Source organism: Cavia porcellus, unplaced genomic scaffold, assembly GCF_034190915.1.
Source record: "Cavia porcellus strain 051 isolate PalLab524CR breed Dunkin Hartley unplaced genomic scaffold, mCavPor4.1 scaffold_16, whole genome shotgun sequence".
NCBI lineage: Eukaryota > Metazoa > Chordata > Mammalia > Rodentia > Caviidae > Cavia > Cavia porcellus.
Window position 1 is genome coordinate 51,964,782 of NW_026947499.1, and position 22,766 is coordinate 51,987,547.

The 22,766-nt window shown below is 40.3% G+C and overlaps 1 protein-coding gene across 2 annotated transcripts in view; it reads left to right on the forward strand.

Moving 5' to 3' along the window:
• Positions 1-7,509: 7,509 nt before the first annotated feature.
• Positions 7,510-22,766, forward strand: part of Cacng3 (calcium voltage-gated channel auxiliary subunit gamma 3) — an 86,865-nt gene continuing 71,608 nt past the window's right edge. Inside the window, exon 1 of one of the 2 annotated variants that reach the window (XM_063226677.1) lies at positions 7,510-8,624. In XM_063226677.1, the coding sequence (XP_063082747.1) occupies positions 8,414-8,624 (211 nt within the window). In that variant the 5' untranslated portion in view covers positions 7,510-8,413. The remainder of the gene's footprint in view (positions 8,625-22,766) is intronic. The other variant, XM_003477821.5, reaches the window with a different exon arrangement.

Genomic DNA, 22,766 nt, shown 5'->3' on the forward strand with positions numbered 1-22,766 from the left:
CTAATGAAAAACCTGTAACCATCAGGCTATAGCTTCTCATCACCTTTTGGTGACTCTGTCTGTCCTTTTGCATGCCTGTTCTACATACCTCACATGAGTGGGGTATTTTATCTGGTTTCTTTCCCTCAGCACAATAATGTCTTTGGTATTCTTTCATATTGTAGCATGTGTCCAATCACCTTTCAATATTTCATGTACATGGACAGTATTCCATGTACACAATACATTATGTTTGTTCATTCATCTGTGGGTAAGCACTTGGATTGTTCCTACCTCTAGGCTATTCTCTACACAGCAACTTTAATTACATCTTATTGGCCAGAATATTGTTACAGGTCCATCCTCTTTATAAGACACTGAAAAATGAAATTTTCTTTAAATTAGACAATAACATCCTCAACCACAATGAGAATTTTGTTAGTAATTTTAAAAAACAAAGAAAAACTGATGGGTAAGCACACTATAAGTTTCTATAACAATTCACGCTTTTCACCCCAAATGTCACTCTACATATAGATGAGTTTAATTAGACTAAAATCTTTTCTACTCAAAAGACAGTACTTCTGAGTAATGACCTATCAGCAAGGTCTCTCCTCAGCTGATTTGGCTATGTCTTCTTATGGGTTAAACTAGAAGACAGTTTACTTGCTGCCAGAAGACCCACTATTCCATAGGGCAGAAGGAGCCAGATAGCCAGTGAGAATTTATTTTAAAAGTGAGAGTAGGCCAGGGATTTAGCTCAGCAGTGTAAGTGCCTGCCTGGCAAGCACTAGGTCATGAGTTCAATCCAGGGTACAGAAAAAAAAAGTGAGACTAAGTCAGTTGTTGCAGTATATACCTGTACTCCCAACATGCTGGAGGCTGAAGCAAAAGGATAACTAGTTCATGCTTGGCTTGGGCAATTTGGCCACTGAGTGCAAACCTATCTCAAAAGAAAAACTAGTGCCAAAATATTTTCTTAGAAAAGCAGTTACTAGAGTTCAGCAGTCACAGGGGTATAGAAATGATCAATCAAGAAATACAAAAATTTCTCCCCTGAAAATGAAGAAGTATCCTAACTAGCAAATCCCTTCTTTTTAGAAAGAAACCCTTTTATTCACTACTTTCCATCATCCTTCTTCCTGAAAGATTGTTTTTATGCAGCTCTTTGGGTGGAATTTAAGAGGACAAGTGTCCTTTTGGGTACCAAAGTCTTTGAGGGGCTTCATTGTTTAGATGTGTAACAGTCTCAAGTTGCAACAGTGAATGTTATTTGGCAATTAGTGCCATCCAAAGCTTTAAAAAAAAGCTTCACATATTTTATGCCAAAACAGAATATTTTATTTGGACATAGTAACCAAGAAAAAAGAACCTGCATGTTAACCTCCCATTGCGGTCCAGCCGTGTAAAACTTCTTTGTCTTCCTCAAACTCATCAGAGAGTCCAGGCTTTAAATATGTTAGTTCAGCGGCTTACATCAGTTTCCCTGCTCTTTGCATGGCTGATCATCCCTATGGGTTCAGTGTAAGTGAATCTTCTGTGAAGCCTTCTTGGTTGAGGTTCTATGACTTTTGCTTTTGAGCTGTACTCCTCTGACTGAGGAGTCAGAGCACTTACCAATAATCCTTGTTACCTAGGTAAAATGCCCTCAGAGTAAATCCTGATTAAGGATTAAGATACACCCTTACTTACTGTAGGAGTGGGGAAAAAAAGCTCCAAAGGAATATGGGGAACAGGATGTGAAAGGATAAATTATTCTGTAATTTTTTTTCTTGGAGAGAAGCATTAGTATCCACTGAGAACTTGCTATAAATGAGCATATTGGTAGAAATAAACATTGTTAAACCCCACATTACCTTAGAAACTCTAGACATAGCCTCCAGTGATCTGTCAGTTAAGCCCTCTAATGCACACCAATGGTTTAAGAATTACAAGAGAAGAGGACAAAAATCAAACAAGGAGGTGGTCTCAAATAAAGTCAGAGTGTTTGGAGCATAAACTGCATCTCAAGGCTGTTCCTGGCTTGTGGCATGACTGAAGCATTTTGCATCCCTCTGTCTGTCACTAACTATAGGCTCCCCTGAAGAAGGAGGCTTTGGATGAAGTCATTCTTTGGATGAAGCAGTTCCTGACAATCACTCTTCCAAATTTGGACAGATGTGGACTGTGATGATCTGGGTTATGGAAGTGTGAATATACTGATCTAGGGAAGGGATTCTGAGGAGTAGGGGACCAATAGCACATTGTATAATTGTTCTTATTTGGCCAATTTCCTCTATCCTCTCCATTAGGCTGAGCATTTCATGTGACCAGGAACAATGTGTTTCTTATTATTGATTTTCCAGTGCCTGTCACAGGTGTGAAACTTAATCATTATTTTTGCAACTAATTGATTAAGCAAACACTAATGGAGTACCTACTAAATCTTGGGCACTGTTCTAAGATCTGGTAATTTAGATGTAAACAAGAAAATGTACTGTTCTTACCAAGGAAATGATGATTAAAAAACATATACATAAGGTTTGATTAAAAGTAGTTAATGTTTAAATAAAAGATACATTGCCATTAATTCCCCTGAAAATACTCCCCCTCACTTTAACACACTCGCCACTTTCTGAAGCAGTTCTGGGAGACCTCTTTTGTGTCTTGTTACCCAGTCATGGCACCTCAGAGTCCCGAACTGATGCAAAACACTTATCTTTTGTCCTCGTTTTGACTTTGGGGAACAGTGAGAAGTCACATGGTGTCAGATCTGAAGAATGATATGGATGAGGACACATCATAGTATTTTTTAAGCCTACTTTTCTGTTGCACTTGGCAGCAGAACTTTATTTTTTATCACGTGTTGTAAAGATAATCATTAAAGAGCACTTCTAGAACTGCTTCAGAAAGTGCCAAGAATGAAGGAATAAGTGTGTTCAAAGCAAGGGAGAGTAGCTTGAGGAGGATGAATAGCAATGTGCCTTTTACTGCAATAAATGCTTTTAATTTAAACACTAACCATAAATTGTGATTGTGCCTTGTGGATGCATTTGTATACAGGTACACACACACACAGTATTATATCAGGTATTGATAAATGCAATGAGGAAAAACAAAGCTGAGTCAGGTGATAGAGAAAAGCATGGGATGACAACAGAAAATTCCCTGAGAAGATGATGTTTGAGTCAAGGTGGGAGTGAAATGAGAGGTGAAATTGTTTGAGTAGAGCAGAATTTTTGTGTAAATTTAAAATTATGCAGACACATCTATATGATATCTTGAGGATGGGCATTCAAAGCACAGACAATAAATGAAAGAGTCACAAGATACACCTGGCATTTCTGTGCTGGTGAAGTAGGAGGCAGCAGGTAGCCGGGGAGATGGTCAGATGGCATGCTGCTTATCATTTTCCTTCTTTTAAAATAAACTTTATTATTATTATTATTATTATTATTATTTGGTACCAGGGATTGAACTCACGACTTCACACTTGGCAGCAGGCGCTTATGCCACTGAGCTAAATCCCCAGCCCTAAAATAAACTTTAAACACTTATCAAAGTGTTTATACATGCACGAGATTAAAAATCAAATTGGGCGGAAAAGGCTGAAATTAAAGAGCAGCTTTCCTGATCCCACCTGGTCCTTTCCCTAGAAGTAATCAGGTATCTGTCTTCATGTTACTTCACCTGACCTTCCCTGCTCTCCTCCATATACAGATGCAGAATATTTTTAAGTTCTTCTATTGGTTATGTTTGTAATTTTCAGTAGCATACCCAAACTCAAGAAGTAGTCTTTGAGTAGCCAGAGATACTTGTCTGATTTGTCTCTTTCTAATCCTGGGATGGTGCACCTGCCTTCCTTTGCCAACTCCCTGGAGGGCTGGTCCTGATGGCCACGTTTGGTACTCTATGACCTGCCCCTGGAGCAGGGTTGATTGGAAGTGGCAACCTGGAAGCTGGGTTGTCTTTTCTGGAAATTTAAAAAGGAACTAAAACGTCTCACTTTAGTCTGGGTGGGTTTTGTGACTATAAATGACATAAAAGCTCCAAATCTGCCTCCTATTGTAGAGATCAAAGAGGAAAGAAGGCAAAACATTTTTTATCTGAAAATATGAAAAAGAGGCAAAGATGAAAACTGGAGTAACTGTCAGAGCTTCTGATGGCTTTTATTTCCTAGTCTGTTTCATTTCGGAGGCTTAATTGTATCTGCCTTATGGTTCCTTTAAACCAAACCTCCTGTTTTCTTAAACTAGTGCCAGTAAACTTCTGAGGTTGCAGGTGAAATATACCCACTAGTGTAATATCCTTTATAATACAATCAACTCCTTAGAACTGTGTCTTTGTCTAAAGTACTGAACAAACTACCTTGCATACAATAGGCACTCAAGAAACAAGTATTGGATTGAATTAGCTATTGGTACTCATCCCTAAATTATACAACCACCTTCATGAGGCACTCACTTCTCCAGAGGTGAGGGTGTCTCTGACATCTGTGTATGACAGAACGAACAGAAAAGATGCAGATAGTTCGCTGCACAAGCTACTCACTAGCTAATGGTGAAAATGGAAGAAAAAATCTTAAGAAGAGAATGAAACATCAGCTTCAAGCTGCCTGAATGCCTTCTAATTTCCTGGAAGATAAGTAGTTTCAACAAGGATCATGAGGAAACAGAGGAAAACTCTGGCTCCAACACTTTCATGAGAGACAGAGCTTTGAAGCTCTTGGGTTCCTAATTGAGCTGGTGAAAGAGCCCTCTAGTGGTGAAAATGGGCAATTATATCCAGGTTTAGATTCCAGGCTAGCTCCATGTACACAACTATAGGCATTACTGAATGAAAGGATGAGGTCAGCATCGAGTCACTGGGGAAGCATTATCAGGAGCTAGCTGATGGCTTCCCTGCCTCCCCACTCTCCCTCCAGTCAGGTGTTCTGAGTTGCTCTACATACAGGCTCGAAAACCTACTAGTCTGGAGTGGCTTTGGCTCTGGGCAAGAGTTACAAATGAGGATCCTGCCTCACCAAGGCAAAAGCACTGTATAAAATGCTATTCTTACTTATATGTTCCCTCTTCTTTAGAAAATCTGTCAAAATACTGACTGTGACTCTTGCTTTAACTACAGGAGGTCCTGATCTCTTATCAGTAGCGTACTCAGATTCCATCTGCTGGACCCCCTGGGCTCCTCACCTTGTGTACCTGCACTTATGTGACAGAGCTGGGGAGGAGTGGAGATGAAACTGCTCTTGTCTCACTGGAAATCTGGTGATACGGTGACTGGGCACATTTTCCCTAAGGCCAAAACCCCTCGCCTGTCATCAGCAGTGTCTTGCTTTGAGAGGACACCTTTGTTGCCCCTACTGGAGTAAAAGAATAACAAAACAAATCCTAGAATGACCATTTTAGTCATTATTAACTATTTCATATTACTTGTTTCACTGTTAATAATCTTTTCTCAGAAAGATGAACTTTACCTCCATGTTACACATGGCCTTTTTCTTTGTTGCTTTTATTAGTATATTTATGTGACACATAATAATTAACATTCATTTTGGGGAATTAGTACATATACATATTGCATCTTAATCATTTTTATATCCTCTTCCCTTAACAACCCTCCCAGCTCCCATTATCACCACATCCTCCTTCCATCTCCACAAAGTCTACCTTCCTGTTTCCTGTCATGTATCTTTTATTTTGTTCTTTAAATTATTTATACTTTGGGCTTCTCATACAAGAGAAACCATGTGATATTTAACCTTCTGCATCTGATTTATTACACTTAGTATTACAGTCTCAAGGTCCCCATCTATTTTCCTACACATTCACAGATTTTTCTTTTAAAAAATGTAATAATAGTTAAGACATATTTTTAGAAGTGAATTTTCTTCATAAGAAAAGCAAAATATGAAGCAAGTTGTAGGAGGCCCTGTCTACCTTCCTCTATTATCTGCTGTCATTCTTCTGGAATATAACTAACTGTAGTCTTGGCTCCAAATTTATGTGTTGCCCTCTATTTACTTGGTAAGTTCTCAGCATAAACCATAGTGCATACATATGCAACTAAATGTATAAAGGTATACAAACCTGTGTATTCAGTCCTACATGTAAGCATGTAATGCCACACATTCATACAGTATATATTTATAACAAACATGATCACATGGCCCACAACATTGCTTGCAGGTATATGCATATATTTACATGCCTGCTTTGTTTCTCCTATAAAGTCACAGGCATTCAAAACACAGCAAAGTTCAACAAGCATATGTAAACATTCAAACACAGTTATTAAAACCAATGCGTGAATATGCATTTATCCACCCAACAGAAGAACTAAGTCTTCAAGTGGCCTTAGCATCAAAATAAAAGTAGCAAGTCACAGAGAAATTGTGAGCTGCATTTCAGAACTTTTTAATACATTGCTGTTGCCCAGTTTTCTGAATATACGCATCTCAGTGACAGATATCTAGATATGGCATCTCCAGACTATGTATGCCTGTGATTATCCACCACTATATTTTTGTCCTGTTAAATAGCACTCAAACATGACAGCTGGTGTGGACACATCTCAGAACATATAGCCTCAGTTCTGAACACCAACCTCTGAATAGCAGTCCTGTCTTACCATAAGAAAAAAAAATAATAATGAGAGCAGTTCTGTGGAATGTCTTTAGTTCACTCTGTGTGTGCTCATGCATTTGCTAGATTACACAGTACTAAAAAAAAAAAAAAAAAGACAGCTCAATGCCAACCTTTTGAAACACTGGCTTTTTCCAAAGGGGGCAACTTTCAGATGTGTAGTGGAATATGCACTTTGGACTAACCAGGAAAGCAGACCTGACATCACCTGGGTCATGATCTGACTTAGATAAAGATGTTAGCATATTCACATTACAAGAACCTTTGGGGGGGGGGGAAGTCTGACATTTTTAGTGGCTCCCCAACCTTGTTGAATCCATCAGCCCCTCAAATGTAAAAGTCTTAAAATATTTAAGAGGTATCTTCAGACACCAATATTTCACATCCCTTCACCCAAGGTCACTGTTGTACGTACAACAGAGTCTATATACATTTAGGACCTTTGGTCTTTTAGGAGTATGTGTTCATATGTACATAAATGGTTCCAGGTTTGATCTCAACACATTGTTTCCCGTGTAAACCAGAGCTCCTGAGAAAGGAGGGTAGACATATTGGTTTGTTTTCTGGGGGAACCAAATCGAGATAGACTCTCCACAGATGTGACTGTGACTACACGGTTTGCCCACCCCAAGTGAGCCATAGAACTATCACCAAGAGAGGCCAGTCCCTTTAAAAAGACTAGGTTTTGGGGGCTTTCTCTCTCTTTAGTGGGCTCCAGAGGCTGCTGCAGCTAAAAACCAAACTTGCCTGTCTGAGGGGTACCCGGGGGAGACGGTGTTGATTGGAGAATGCTGCGTTGGGTGGGCGCTGAGAGCGCGCCAGAGTGCGATGCGGGCTTCTTTCCCCTTCTTTAACCCTTCTTGGAGCGGAGGAAAAGGAGCGTGCTGCAGCGCCAAAGAGCCGGCGCTGACTGCCCTGGGCTCCGAAACTTTGCGCCGAGCCTCAGCTTCACTCTGCAGAGCCCAGCCGTCTTCTGGCTTGGAGAGGGACGGGAAAGGGTGCAGGGGCGAGCAACCCTTCGGCCCCGCGGGTCGTAGGCCGGGGCGCTAGGAAGGCTGGGGGTGCGGCCGCAGGAAGGAGCTGTCCCTTCAGCACCAGGGATCTACAACCCTCGGCGCTGGAAGGCGGAGGCCGGGCAACAGGCGCGGAGCTGTCTTTTCAGCACCCCAGACCTCTGCCCTCCAATGAAACCACCCGGCCCCCGCCCCGGTACTCTGCCTTTTCTCCAGTTTGAGCGGGGGTGTCGGGAGCAGGCGGAGAGCTTTCCTGGGAGGCTGGGGAAGCAGTGAACACTCTTCTCAGAGACTCGCCTCCCAGCAGTGCTATTTTTTGCCATCCGCCCTCACCCCCAGCACACGCGCTCGCGCGCGCTCACACACACACACACACACAGACACACACACACCAGACCTCTCTGGATTTCTTTGCCTTGAATCTCCTGGGGCTGTGAGGAGCCAGGCGCATCGCAAAACGAGCCAGCAGCTCCAGGCTCCGAAGCCATGCCCTGCACGAACCCTCTTCTTTACCAAGCTCCCGAGGAATGAAAGGAACCCAGGGAGCCTCTGAAAGCAGCCGTGATGTGGACCAAACCCCTGGAGCCTGCACCCTCCCGAGGGCCATAGACAACCCAAGGAACTGGAGAGAGCTCAAGACAGGAAATCCCAGCTTTCCCAAAGTCCCTGTGGATGCCGAAAAGAGGAGATCTAAATTTTGGGAAGAGCCTGTCTTAGGTCACCCAGCTGCAGAGTGATTTTCTCCTCTGGCACTGAATCTCCCACTCTAATCCCCAGCCGTCCAGAGTACCATGAAGAATTATGAGGATGTGTGACAGAGGTATCCAGATGTTGATCACCACTGTGGGAGCCTTCGCAGCTTTTAGCTTAATGACCATTGCAGTGGGCACGGACTACTGGTTATATTCCAGAGGTGTGTGCAGGACTAAATCTACAAGTGATAATGAAACCAGCAGGAAGAACGAAGAAGTAATGACCCATTCGGGGCTGTGGAGGACCTGCTGCCTAGAAGGTATTTACAAATTCCTCTCAATGGCTCTGAGTAATGCAGTTTATGATATGCTGGTGGGTGGGTGTTCGCGGGGATGGAGGCAGTGATGGAGAAGGACAGATAGTTCAAATTGTTGCTGAGAATGTGCAGGTGTCCAGAGTCTGTTCCCAGTAAGACGGATGCTGTGTAGGATGAAAGGGTTGGGTTTTGTTTGTTTTTCGGTATTGGCTTCATGTGATGAGATTTCATGACACTCTAAAGCTGCTTCTGCAGTTGTGAAATCTTCAGATTCCAAATCCTTTGGCATATTGTGAGCTGTCTGACTATCTGTCTAGAGAAGAGGTCTTTAGCTTTGCTTAAATTGCCTTTCAGTGTGTATGTGTGTGTGTGCTCGCACGCCTGTGCGTGCATATGTTTGTGTGTGTGTGTGTGTGCACGTAGAGAGAGAGAGAGAGAGAGAGAGAGAGAGAGAGAGAGAGAGAAACACAGGATGAGGGGGACAGAGAGAATCTGATCTGACCTGTCACATTCTTTATTTCTCAACATAGTCTTATCAGTTTTTTCTGAGTTTAGTCTAACTAGATATTGTCATGAACTTCTGCTTGGCAGTGCCAGGGTAGCATATATGAATTCCCACACCTGTCCCCCAAGCACAACACATTTAAAGAAAACTTCCTTATTCATATATGTTTCATTATTTTGGACCAAAACAAAACTGAAGTCTTGGCATTCGGCATGCACCTGTCTTCGTTCCTAACTCATCCTCAAACTCAACAAATATATTTTCAATACATTTACAAAATGCAGGTGCTCCAAGAATTGCAGCTCATCACTTCTAATTATAAAAATTAAAGAATTTTTTCTAAATTATAATGAAAAGACAGGCCAATTTTAGAATTCAAAGCCTTTAGGTAGCCTACCTCACTATTAAACTTGTTTTCAACACATCAAGAATCACTCTCAGCATCACTGGGCTGTGCCTGGATGTCATAGGGAGTGAACAGAAAGATAAGGAATAAAATCAAAGCTCTGTGGAACCTGTATGCCTGAGGGAAGTCACTGGATTAGAGGAGCAGTGGGAGTTTTCTCGGGCTTCTGAAGAATCTGTGAAGCTTGTTACAGTGATAGGCAAGAAAATATGGGTTTTCTATGTGCTCCCCTCCCCTGGTTATCACTGGTTCTTAACACTTGCATTCTCAATGACTGGCATTCATTAAGGTTTCTCGAGAAATTGCATTTATGTTAGTGACTTGAAAAATCATGCCATGACATCACTTGCTAGTATAATATTGCATCATTCCCTGGTCTTCTTCCCATGTGCTGATGCTCTGAACAACTGCCCTGCTGACTGTAGCATTACTACAATTGATTCTGCTTCCAACATAGATTTGCAACTGGTGGTAAGCCCAGGTAGAAAAGGCAAATTTCAGATGTTATAAGGATCATGTGAAGTCTAAAGACCTGATTAATGCTGTGAACTGTGCGTGTCACCTTGACTAAAACATTTACCTTCTCCAACTGTCACTTTACTAATCTGGAAAGTGATTACTTTGAAATTAACATCTTCAATTAGCACTGTCCAATACTTACACTATGTCTAGGGTGCTAACAAAAATTATGAAACAGTTGCTCACTAAACATTGACAAAAATATATTTGTGATCATCTATAGCTGAATATGATAAACTCAGTTACCTCAGGGAAATTTCATAGTTCTCTTTTCCTATGTTGACAATAAAGAATCAAGTTAATTTTTGTGTAACAATGTGATTTGGTGAGTGTTCCGATGCCTACATAGTTCTAGACATGATGTAAGGAAACTCTGAGGTCCCTCCCAAGCTGAAAAAGGCACATAGGTGTATCACATTTCAGTCATTTACAACTCTTTTGCCTCTTCAAACTAAACCTGGAAATGCACAGTTAAGCACCAATGTGTATTCTTCCATTATACTCTCTGAAAAAATAAATTTATCACATCAGAAGTGAGGCCTAAAATTTATGTGCTCCTGCTCAGAATCTCTAAGTTCATGGTTCCCTCTTTCTTCCAACATCATTCCCCACACCTACAGTTTGCACAAGGAGTTGGAATGCCAACCAGGCATTCTGTGGGCTAAGTGGGAGAGGTGAGAAATGGAAGCAAGAAGGAATTAGATGAATTGAAGATGTATTCTTGAGAATGTTAATTCTTTTGAGAAAACTGGTTGCAGTCTTCATGTAATTTGGGCCAGCCATTTACTAAATACAGTAAGATGTACAAATCTTAATGATCATAAGAAGTTTTTAGTTATCTGTATACCCATATAAATAATATCCAAATGAGCCTGGCTAAAATCAGAAGCCAAGATTTTCCTTAATATACTGAATGCCCAAAATGTTAAAGAAATTTACAAGAGTCTTTGATTTCTGCATGATAAGACAGATGCAGTAGGCAGCATCCATCCTAGAATTTTTCATCCTCTGTGAGAATGAAGATGTATGTCCATCTCATGTCCAGTATCTCCTATCTATCCAAGAACCTCAAGGTCTTCATTGTCTGGCCCTTTAAGTTTGAATCAAAGGCTAACTTGGAGGGGAGGTATGACTCAATTTTCTTTCATATATAATTAGAAAAATTGATTCTTTCATACTTTTTGATGAATCATAAGACAATGTGGCTGTTTTGTCCAGAAGATAAGAATGCTCAGGAGGGACATGACAGCTGTCCATTAAATATCTGAAAGACTGTCATTTGGAAGAGAAATTTGAAATGTTCTACATGGTCTCAAAAAAATAGAAGTAAGAGCTTGAGGAAACAGGTTTTGTCTAAATATAAATTAACTACTCAATGTGGAATGGGAAGCTACAGGACGTGATGGGTCCCCCAACATTGGACATTCAAGTGCTTTAAGAAAATGACATCAATTTCCCTAAACCTAGCTAGTCATCACAATCTCATGAAGAGTTTTTTTTAACAATACAAATAATCAGGGCCATAACAAGATCCTATGCTTCCATAGGTCTGTGGTAAATCACTACCAACTGAATTTTCCAAAAGTCCTCCAAGAAATTACGTTGTTAAAGTCAACCTGTATGGAGTATTTACGGGGATGACTATGCATGTTCATGAGGATTCCCTCACTTAAGAGAAGAATATTTCCAGTTTTCGTTTGTATACCTGCCAAAATGTCATTTATATTTACCTCCTCCTTAGGGGCTAGGCTAACACTGTTCTAGAATTTTGAAAAATTAAATCTTTCTTTTTTCTAGAGCTTAATGGTGTGGGTAGCATTATGATCCTCATTTTATAGATGAGGAAACTGAGGCTTGAGGACGTTACATAATTGGCCCAAGGTTGCTCATCTCAATTTGGCAGGTAATATTAACCAAAGCCACTTGTTTCTCAGAGCATTTGCTGGAAAACATGAATTCATGATCTGGTGGATAGTTTGCTACTGGTACAAACATTAATTCATGAGATGCCCAGATGCACGGGTTTTTCCATTCAGAATGCCCAGGTCTCAGATCACCCTGCTTGCCCGTGTAGCAGCAGCAGGCGGCAAGGGCACAGGAGACAGCAGACCAGCACAAACTCAGGCAACAAAGGACACATTTTGAATGAAAAAACAATCAACCTATGTAAGGACACCCACATTGAGAAACCAAAAAGAATTCCTGACTCATTATCTGGAAAGCCTGCAAAGCATTCACAAAGTAGCTCCACAACCTGCTGCATATTTTCAATGGCAGAGTGTGAATTTGAATGAGAACATGTTCAATATGTGACTCTCTCATTAAGAAAACCTTCTGGGGTCCTAGATAACAATCAGAGGAATGTATTTAGGTAGTGAAATGACCACTGGACTGGTAGTAAGGAGTTCTACTGTATCTCTGTCAATAAGAGTTACATATATTGTACATATTGTTTTCTTCTTTTGCATCCTAGTTTACCTAATTCTAATATAGGAACTCCAGATAAAATTAGGGAGTAGCATACCCAGATGTGGTGGTACATACTGATAATCACCGACATTCCAGGAAGCTGAGGCAGAGGGATTGCAATTTTGAGCTGGGTCTGAGCAATTTAGTGACTGAGTGAGACCCTGTCTCAAAATTTTTAAAAGAAAATTTTTAAAGGGATGGGGATGTAACTCATTCTGGAGACCACTGAGTTCAATCTTAGTAATAAATAAGTAGCAACAAGTCCAAATGTTCATATGAACTACACAGGTAATATAGTGTGTGTAACCTGCATCCCACTGTCTTCAAAATGCAATTCTGATGGGTGTGGGTGTGGGTGTGGGTGTGTGTAGCCGTGCCTTTAGCAGACATACGGTAACTGAAATTTGGTCTCCTTTTGGGAGAAATAGGTGGTGGTGGAAACTGTAGCAAACTGGAGATCATAAGCACCATCTAAAGAACATCTGTTACTTGACCTGAGTTGATTTTTCAACAAGATGTGTACTAAACGTGGCCCAATATTCCAAGCAGAGAAAAGCTAGAGGTAAAAATCTCTTAAGTTTCTTGGCCAGGGATTTAGCTTGGCGATGTAAGTGCCTGCTTGGCAAACATGAGGACATGAGTTCAATCCCGGCACCACAAACAAACAAAAATATCCTAAATTTTAAAACGTTGGCAGCCAATTCAAATTCAACTTTTTAAAAATATAGTGTTAGCTGAACCATATTTATATTGTAGTTGAATCTGGCCTATGAATTGTCAATTTTGAGTCCTGAAAATTACCTAATTTGTCTTTTCTGATTTTCATACTTGATTTCTGAATTATTCTTTCTAAGGCAATAGTCACTTTTTCAATTCATTTTTTTCAAAAAGACTCTTAAGAAAAGAAAGCCCACTTAGGATTTTAGGACAGAGAACTTAAAATTATGGAAAAGAGGTTCAATAAACTGCTATTCTGCTACAGATGGGCCTGCATGACACCAAACATCTGGCTGAAAAACTGAAAAAATTTAGCCAGCCATTAGAAATTCCCCCATATTTCTAAGTCTCCAGATGGTTGACTTTTTCAGCCATATGGGGTTCCAGCTTTATTTATGTGTTCAGAAGCCTTCAGGAAAGCTGCAGAGATGTTGTGGAGGATAAGGGTGTAAGAAAGACATGGCACGCACTGAGCATTTCCTGGGTACCAAGGCCTGTGGCCAGAGCTTTCAAACGTGCTGACTTCCCATATCTCTTATCTCTCCCCAGTAGGTAGATTCTATAAAGACGTGGCTTCTCGTCTCTTGGAGATACTACCATATATCTGTAGAGCTTGTGAACCAGTCACTTCTGCCCCTTCAGTTCTAGATTTAATGCTGTATCTTCTCTTAGCCATGGAGGCAGAATATGCTAGAGCTCATTTCTTCTTTTTCCTACTCCTGACTTTCTCCTTATTGCTTTCTCTGTACTCTTCTCCTTCTTCCTTACCCACAAAGCACCCCCCCCCCAAAAAAAACCAAATGGGAAGGAGAAGTTGGCTGGCATCTTAAAACAGGATGAGTGAGTGGCTGTGATTGTGTCTGGGGTGGAGTTTAGATTGGGCAAGTGGTAGAGGTCAGAATGTGAATAAACCTAACACACAACCAGAATGTGCCCACAGAGTCAGGCCATTGGATAAAATACTGAAATATTTCCATATGCATTAGTAAATAACATCTGTCTTAAGTTCCCCGCCAGCTCTCCACTGCACCCACAACCACCCTAGCTCTTCCTGGAGCCTTCTAGAACCCCCTTAGTTTCATCAAGGAAAGGCATAAGATGTGCTCTGCAGGTACCATCATGACACAGCTCCAATTCTGGGAAACTGTCCATTCTTGACTGGTCTCATCCCTTTCTGACTGTTAAATATGTGAAATTTTATGCCTGATTAAGTCATTGTTGGTAGAAGGACCTACTCACCCTCCTTCTACGTGAGGCCCAATCCTCTACCTTTTAACTCACCAATCTGACTCCTTTAGAAAGTAGATACCCTGAGGATATATTTGTTGGTGTCATCACTTGAACTTACATCTTCTGGATTAAAATAAAGTGTAGTGAGTGACCTGTATTCTAAGTTTTGGTGACCAGTATAGATTATTTCTGTGGGTAACCAAAAATCAATCAATAAATCAGGCAAAATATTGCAATGAATAGACACTTCTCAGAAGTACAAGTGGCCAATAAATACATGAAAAAATGTTCAGCATCATTGGCCATTAGAGAACTGCAAATTAAGACAACACCAAGATTCCATCTTACTCCAGCAAGAATAGATGTCATCCAGAAATCAAATAACAGCAAATGCTATTATTTGGAGAAATATGTGGGGGAAATGGAACCCTCTGGATTGTTGGTGGGAGTATAAGTTATAAAGTATAAATTTCTATGAATTCATTATAGAAATCACTATGGAGATTCCTCAAAAAATTAATACTAGAAATTCCATTGGACACAGGAATTTTCCTTCTACGTATCTTCCTCAAAGAGTTGAAAACATTATTCATATAACAGTGATACATGCAGACCATTTTATAGCAGTACAACTCATGATGGCTGAACCTTGTAAGTGACCTATATGTCCATCAACAGATGAATGGGTAGAAAATGTGGTACTTATACACAATGGAGCTCTACTGTGCCATAGAGAGTGATAAAGCTGAGTCATTGTAGAAAAATGGATGCACCTTATGACAATAATGTTACAAGAAATAAATCATACCACAAGCTGGTTTCTCTTACGTGAGAAACCCAAAGTAGAAGTAAATTAAAGGGCAAAATAAAAGATAGAAAATAGGATATAAGTAGATCTTTTGTAGATGGAATGGCAAACAAGAGTTGGAGGAAGTGGAGAGGGGAGGAAAGGGGAAGCAAAAATTAATAAGATGTGTTAGTACAAGTACCAACTTCACATGGTGAATGCATCATGGTACACTGCAAATGTGCACTAATAAAAATTTAAAGAAAAAGAAAGCAGGCAAAATGATAAGATATTATTTTAATGTTTTCATAGAGCAGCATGCAAGAACCTTATCTCAGGAGTCACCTGACTCTCTGGAGGAGTGTACTTTTGTTTGACTTTAATTTCTTAAATTCAGACCCACTTATTATGTGTTTACTAGCCAAAAACTGGAAAAAAATTTTGTTCACTAGAGGTACACATGCTTTTCTGGTCTTCAGAAGGGACATCCCAAATGTTGAGCTTTATCAACTCCTCTCTGCGACACTAATCAGTTTTATATCCAACCTAACAACCTTATTTCAAAAATTTTCACCAAAAAAAAATTATAGCACCTTCCTTGAATCAGTTTTGTCATTCTTCTGGTTTCCTTATTGTTGAATTGAATAAAACTTCACATGAGCACACTATGAATTTTGGCAGAATTGTATTTTTTAACAATTTGAGAAATCTACTTTGATACACAGAAATCCAAAGAAAACATTTTCCCCAAAAATTCCCAAGGCTGTTGCTTTTCCCATATCCTATAATTACGACAGAACACACTATCCCAAAGTAGGAGCAAATGTGCCTTTAATAACTTATTAGAGACCACAGAGGGTACTGAATTAAAGCAGGGGTTTGAAGATCAGATAGACCTGGAATCTCTGGAAAATGCTTAATCTCTGAGATTTGGTTTTCTTACCTATCAAGTTGGGAAACAAATGTAACAAATATGTCAGTGGTTTCTTTTTTAGTTCTTGTGGTTCCTTCATATCTCTAAACAGTATGTTGACCATTAGTTCTTGACGGACTCATTTTAGACAATATCTGTTTGATAAGGCTAATGATAAGTTAGCTTCTTAAACTGGTGTTCCTCTTTCTCCCAAAACTTCTAATTCCTCAATGAGTATTCATGGCTCCAAGAACCTCTAGATGCCTTGGAAAAAGAGAGGCAAATATCTCGTTACTTGCTTAGGTAGTCCGACTGCTCTTCTGCGCCTATGGCAACCTTAATAAAGAACTTGGAGGAAATTCAGGGCTAGGAGAGGGCTGGAACGGGCAGCTTGTCTGGGTTGACGAAGTTCTGAATTGACTGGGTGCGTAGTAGGTAGGTGAACTTGAACCACTGCGTCAGTAGCCCACGCAAGAAAGCTACCTGTTATCCAAGAGCATTCATCTGCGTCTGTCTGAGGTTTGTGAAAATGCTGCCCTACTCAAGAATCCCTGGTCTTAGAAACTAGCAATGGCCTCGAATCACCAAATTCTACTCACCAGACAAGCATCCTGGTCCAGAACTGAGTTTGTCCAAAGGGAAGAGGGTCTTTAAAAAATGTTTCCATGGCACATAAATATATGAAAAGGTGTTCAACATCGCTAGCTGTCTGAGAGATGCAAATTAAAGCAACACTGAGAATGCACCTCCCTCCCTCCTATCAAGAAATGAACCAATAACAAATTCCGGCAAAGGTTTGGGGACAAAGTAACACTTCTCCACTGTTAATGGGAGTGGAGACTGGTACAACCACTGTGGAAATCAGTGTGAAGATTCCTCAGAAAAGTAAAATTAGAGGTCCCATTCAACCCAGCTAACTCTGAATTCTGGGTATTTTCCTAGAAGAACTAAAAACATCATATCACAGTGATATATGTACATCTCTGTTTATAGCAGCACTATATGTGATAACTAAATCTTGGAAACAACCCAAACGCCCATCAACTAAGAAATGGATAAAAAGTTGTGATGTTTTTATTCAACAGAGTACTGCTCAACCATAAAAAATATAAACTCAAGACTTTTATCAGTAAATGTAGGCAACTTGAGACCATATTCATAAGTGAAATAAATCAAGTCCAAATGCATAAATATCACATTGTCTCACTGATGTGAGAAGCTGAATGAGTAAATGGGATTCAAAATGTACAAAAGATACTGTAAATTGAGAAAAAAACTAAAAGAAAAGAGAAACTAATGGGAGGAAGGGGAAAAGAAGGAAGAGAAAATGAAAAAATGCACACACACACACACACACACACACACACAAGATCATTAACATAGTTATATAGCCAGTTTCTCTTAGTTCACTGTAAAGAAAGATTTCTGCTAATATTGTCTGGACATTATTTCATGCCTATATCTTGTACTCTAAAACTACTATGGAGATGACATTGCAGAATGTACTAATTATTGTTACTCTCCTGTTAGTCAGACTTGAAACTCTGTTATATTGTTGTTTTTACTTTTTTCTCTTTAACAAAAACTGGGAAGAAATGTTTGCACAGTACAGATCAACTGCAGTTCCAGCAGCATGGGGCTGTGAGTTGTCAATCACAGGAGTCCAGGTAGGCTGGAAATTCCACCCCAGAGCCAGATATTCCTCATCAGTATAGGTAGTATCATGGGACAGCACCATGGGCCCACCGGTGACTGAGGCTTATGCCTCTATAAGATCCATATGCCTCCAACATACAGATAGATCCCTGCCATGCAGAGTGCCAGTCATTAGTGTGCACTGGAAAAGAAGTCACAACAAATAGGAGAGGGCTGAAACCTCTTCCAGTTACGTGGAGTGACATATTAGCCCTTCCTTTCTGTTCTGGACATGGTTCTCTGAAGAAACAAATTACTATCATTGGAAACTTCTCCCAGAAAGGAGAGTCAGTGAAAGTTGAGGAAAGGAAAAAAGGAGAAGAAAAGTCCAGGGTGTGACTACCATTTTGAATGGCAAAATCTAGAAGTTCTACAGCCTGACAGACACATCTGCGAGGCAAGAGACTCCCCTGGCTTACCATAATGTTGGCATAAGGTGGGTGGTCGTGTTCAAGGTATACCTCCCCTCTTTCTTATGCAGCTCTCCTAGGGCCAAAACCATCTTTGAAGAGTATCAGACAACAGATATCCAGGGCAATTCTCTCTGATCTTGGGCTTCAGTGGTTCATAAATGGGCAGATGGGATGAGACTGAGAGCAAGCAAGTCCTAGTACCATCTATCCACCTTTTAACCCACATGCTGTAATAAATACTATCAAATATTTTGTTGTAATCACAAAACTCTATCTAACACATTTCTCTGGACCACCAGCCTAGCACCAGAACTTGGATTGTATAAAACATATCCCATAAATATGCACTGACTGAGTTGTTGGAGGGCAATCAACTACCTCGAGCCTCTCTTAGCACGCCCACACTAATCCCTAACAATTGCTGTTCTGTTCTTTAGTGCTTACAAACCATCCTTTAAATAATATGTCCCATAATCTCAGCCATAATGATTTATAATTCAGCAACCTAGAATGTATAGAAGTCTGACTTTCCAGTCTTAAAAATCTCTATTATTTCTCATCTGTTATTTTCTATTTTGTCCTTAAAGATTACCCAGAGTAGTTTAACAATCTCATCTTAAAATTCTCTCAATACCTTAGATACAAAACTGGGGAGAGAAAAAGAAAATACATGTTGTGCGGACATATTGCATATAAATCCAGCAGAGACTGTTTTTGTTCTTTGAGCCTAAAAGTTTATATATATTTAATTACCTGCATGTTTAGGAAGTAAAATTTCTACTACTCTGAATTCTGCAGCATATGCTATTTGGCATTATGCACTGCTGCCCTGGAATACAATATCTACCTGTTAAGTTCAAGTGATTCAAACAATCTCTGAGGTATCTTCCATCACCTCATCCATTATAAAATTCTGCTGTCATCTGTGGAAATTTGTTTTGATATAGAGCAATTAATATAGATGCATATTTACAACAAATCAGCTTGATCCCTTACAAATTACAGGACAGCAGAACCAATTAGCTGTTTATTAACTGCAAAATGCCTTAAAATAAGTATCAGCAACCAAGTTCTGATTTTTCAGAATATTATTTTTTCACCAAAAATGCATCTGAAACACCAAAATGCTCTTGGTGTTTAGAGAAAAATACAAAGATCAAATCAAGAGTCAATGATGCTAATCTGAGTCAAAGGTCTGCTGAGCAGCATAATGATTGTCCTTTTCTGCTTTTTCACTCTGCAATGGATGATGTCTGAACTCCTGAGGAGTAGGGAGATTGCAGGGCTTGGAATCCAAGAGATAACAAGGTCAGAACCAAGAAAATCAGGTCTAAGCTACCTCCTCCCCACCAAGGGTGATTTTTCCAGTTAGCGTCACCAGGGCTCACTGCAGGGACCACTTGTTGGCTTGGGAAATGGAGAATCACAGGGCAGCTCTATGGACTTCTTCCAAATTAACCTGGTGTGGGAAAGGCACACTGGGGTGATTAAACCATGAACAGTGGGGCGCCACTGCAGGATTCCTCGAGAAAGTGATATTGAGCTCAAGATACAGAGGTGCGAGCCAGCGTGGGAGACTGTCTGGAGAAGGGCATTCTGGGTGGAAGGGACAGCGGTTGTGAAGCACTGCAGGTGGAAATGCACTTGATGTTCAAAAAAGGCACAGTGCACTGCTCCAGAGGTGGAGCAAGGAGGAAGATATCAAGCCAGCTGATGGTGATTCAAGGTCTGTAGACAGATTCTTGCAGGGAATTGAAAGAACTTTGACTTTACCTTTGAACAAATGAAGATTTTGGAGAAATTTTAGCTCAAGAATGATGTTCCTGAGTTTGCCACCTCTGCTTTTCTTCTAAACTACATCATTTGTGGCCATTTTTCCTGTGACGACCTTTGTTTACCTCAGATGAGAATTTTAGCTCTTGTCTTTAAAACTGCCCACACTTGTCTAGCATTTGTGAATCTATGGGTTCAGCGCCCAGCACCTCTGAGTGCCCTTCCCCCTCAAAAACCTTGCCCTGCTCCCACTCAGTGACTGGGTATGGAAAAAGGAAGCCCAGCATTGTATTCCTTCATTCCCTGAAGGCAGAGCATGGCCCCTTATGATCTATCACTGTAGGAATACGGGGTTTTTTAAATGACATCAGTGTGGAAAATTCTAGTATCCACTGAATCTTGCAAACGTCTTAGAATCATCACCCTGCTAGGCAGCCCCTCCCCAGCTCACAGATTCCCTTGCCCTTCTCCAGCTCAAGCTAACATCGCCTCCCCTGCTCAGCCTGGTGAAACGTGCCAAGTGGATGCTTTCACTTGGAGGGACCTCCAGCCCAAGTTTGCTGCTAACTGAGCAGCCACTATGTTGTGGACACTACGCTGGTCCCATGGATTTAGCAGAGGATAAGGTGGACAAGCTTCTTGTCTTCAGTAATCTCACAGGTGTGTGGGGACGATGCTGACAAAAAAGGGAGGACCTTGGTCACAGTATAGGAAACCCCTGCCGCCTAGAGTAGGATGCCCTGCATTAGTCAGTCTTGAGGTTGTCATGAAACGGTCCTCTGAAGTCTCCGGCCCTCATAAGTGCTCAAAACAGATTTGCCAAATATACAAAAAGGCTGCTATTGAGTACACAGAGGACTGGCCTCACCTAGTGGTGGTGCCCAAGTACAAGAGAATTCAGAGCTCCTGGCTACTTACGCTTAAGCAGATGGAAAAGAGAAAAGGAAATAACCTAACCCCAGGAATCCATAAAGATATACAAGGTGATTACACATTATTCTCTCTTTTCTTTTGAAATTTTTGAACTTCAAAAAAATTCTGGATATTTGATTATGATGCTCTTCTGAGTGTTTTTTGATTACATTTTCTTAAAACATTTTTTTAAATGCAGAAGCAATGCAAAAACACATTCTCCATATGAAACAGTCAACAGAGAAAGGTCTCCTGTGCCCTTACTACAATCCCATCTTTTCTCCCCTACAGTCACCTCTACTAGCTAATAAATACCATTTCCCTATTTTTCTGACAACATGGTTTTTTTCCTCAAGTTCAATCTTTATAATTAACCCAAATGCTTTTAGAAATTTATGCTGCAGTTTAAGACACTTACTCATTCACACTATTTAAAAAATCAAATCATAGAGGAGCCTTTAATGACGACCATCTACCTTGAGTCCTCCCCCACCTCAAGTTCTCTCCTCCAGACCAGGTTTTGCTTTAACCATTTCTCATTCAGTTTTTCTGGGTGACATCCAGATCTCTAAATAATAGGTTCATCCCTTTTATTTCTTGATTTATCATCTATTTGCCTAGGTTCATTATAGGTGAGGAGTTAGCTAACTCACTCCATTCTCTCTATTGATCAGCTTTCTAATTTTTAAAAATAACCTGAATCTTCATTTCTTTTTCCAACCATCTTGGTAGAACGTCTGGACTGTCCACATTATGAAATGAAGATGCTCATGTTCCTCACCTCCACCTTCCCCTGTCTCGCAGCTATATTTGCATACCTTTTCATGGTCAGGATTCATCCTATTTACATTCTGCTCTGTAATCACACCAGGGCTTCCATGTTTAGCTATAGCTTGACCCTGAAGTTTGAAAAACAGTGAACATTATTATGACTATGTAGATAATGTTCAGCACAAAGCTGAGTTGTTTTTTCAGGACTATACTTTTCTTATTGTGGTTTTAATGTCATAATCTGAATCATTCAAAGTAAAACACCCAAATGGAGTCTCTCACCATTTAACTGCTTGCTCAAAATTGTGTCATTTGTAAGTTTACATCACAGTTGGGCTTTATGGTATAATTTTCATTTTTCCTGGAATTTCTGACTGATTCAAGGTTTTTTAAAAAAACAGGTCATTTCAAAGCAAAATTAAGGTTTTAAAACACAAGCTCTATATGAGGTAAAGGACTTTTTCTGGATAAATTAGTCCCTTCCCCCTTATTCCTATTTCTTCAGAGTCTAGTAGTTAGGAATTTAATTTCATCCAGGCATGGTGGCATATGCCTATAATCTCTGTATTCTTGGAGCATACAGGAGGCAAAAGGATCTCAAATTCAAATCTAGCCTGAGCAATTTAGTAGGAGCATGTCTCAAAAATAAAAACAGAAAGACTGGAGATGTAGGTTAGAGTAAAGGCCCTAGATTCTACTCCCAGTATTAAAACAAAAGAGAGAAAGATGTGGAGAAGGAGGAAGAAGAAAAGGAGGAGGAGAAAAAGAGGAGGAGCAGGATAGAAAAAAGATGGAGAGAAATGGAAGAAGGAAGAGTCACGGGGGAAGAAGCAGAAGGAGAATGGAAAAAGGAAGGAGGAGAAAGAGAAGGACAAGGTAGAGGAGAAGGAGAAAGGAGAGGAGAAAAAAGTTAACCTCTACCATCAGATTGCTTGAGCTTAATTCCCAGATCAGCCTGATAAAAGGATGCATGATTTTGAGCACATTGCTTAACCTCTCTGAGCCTCAGTTTTCTCCTATGTGAAAATGGGGATT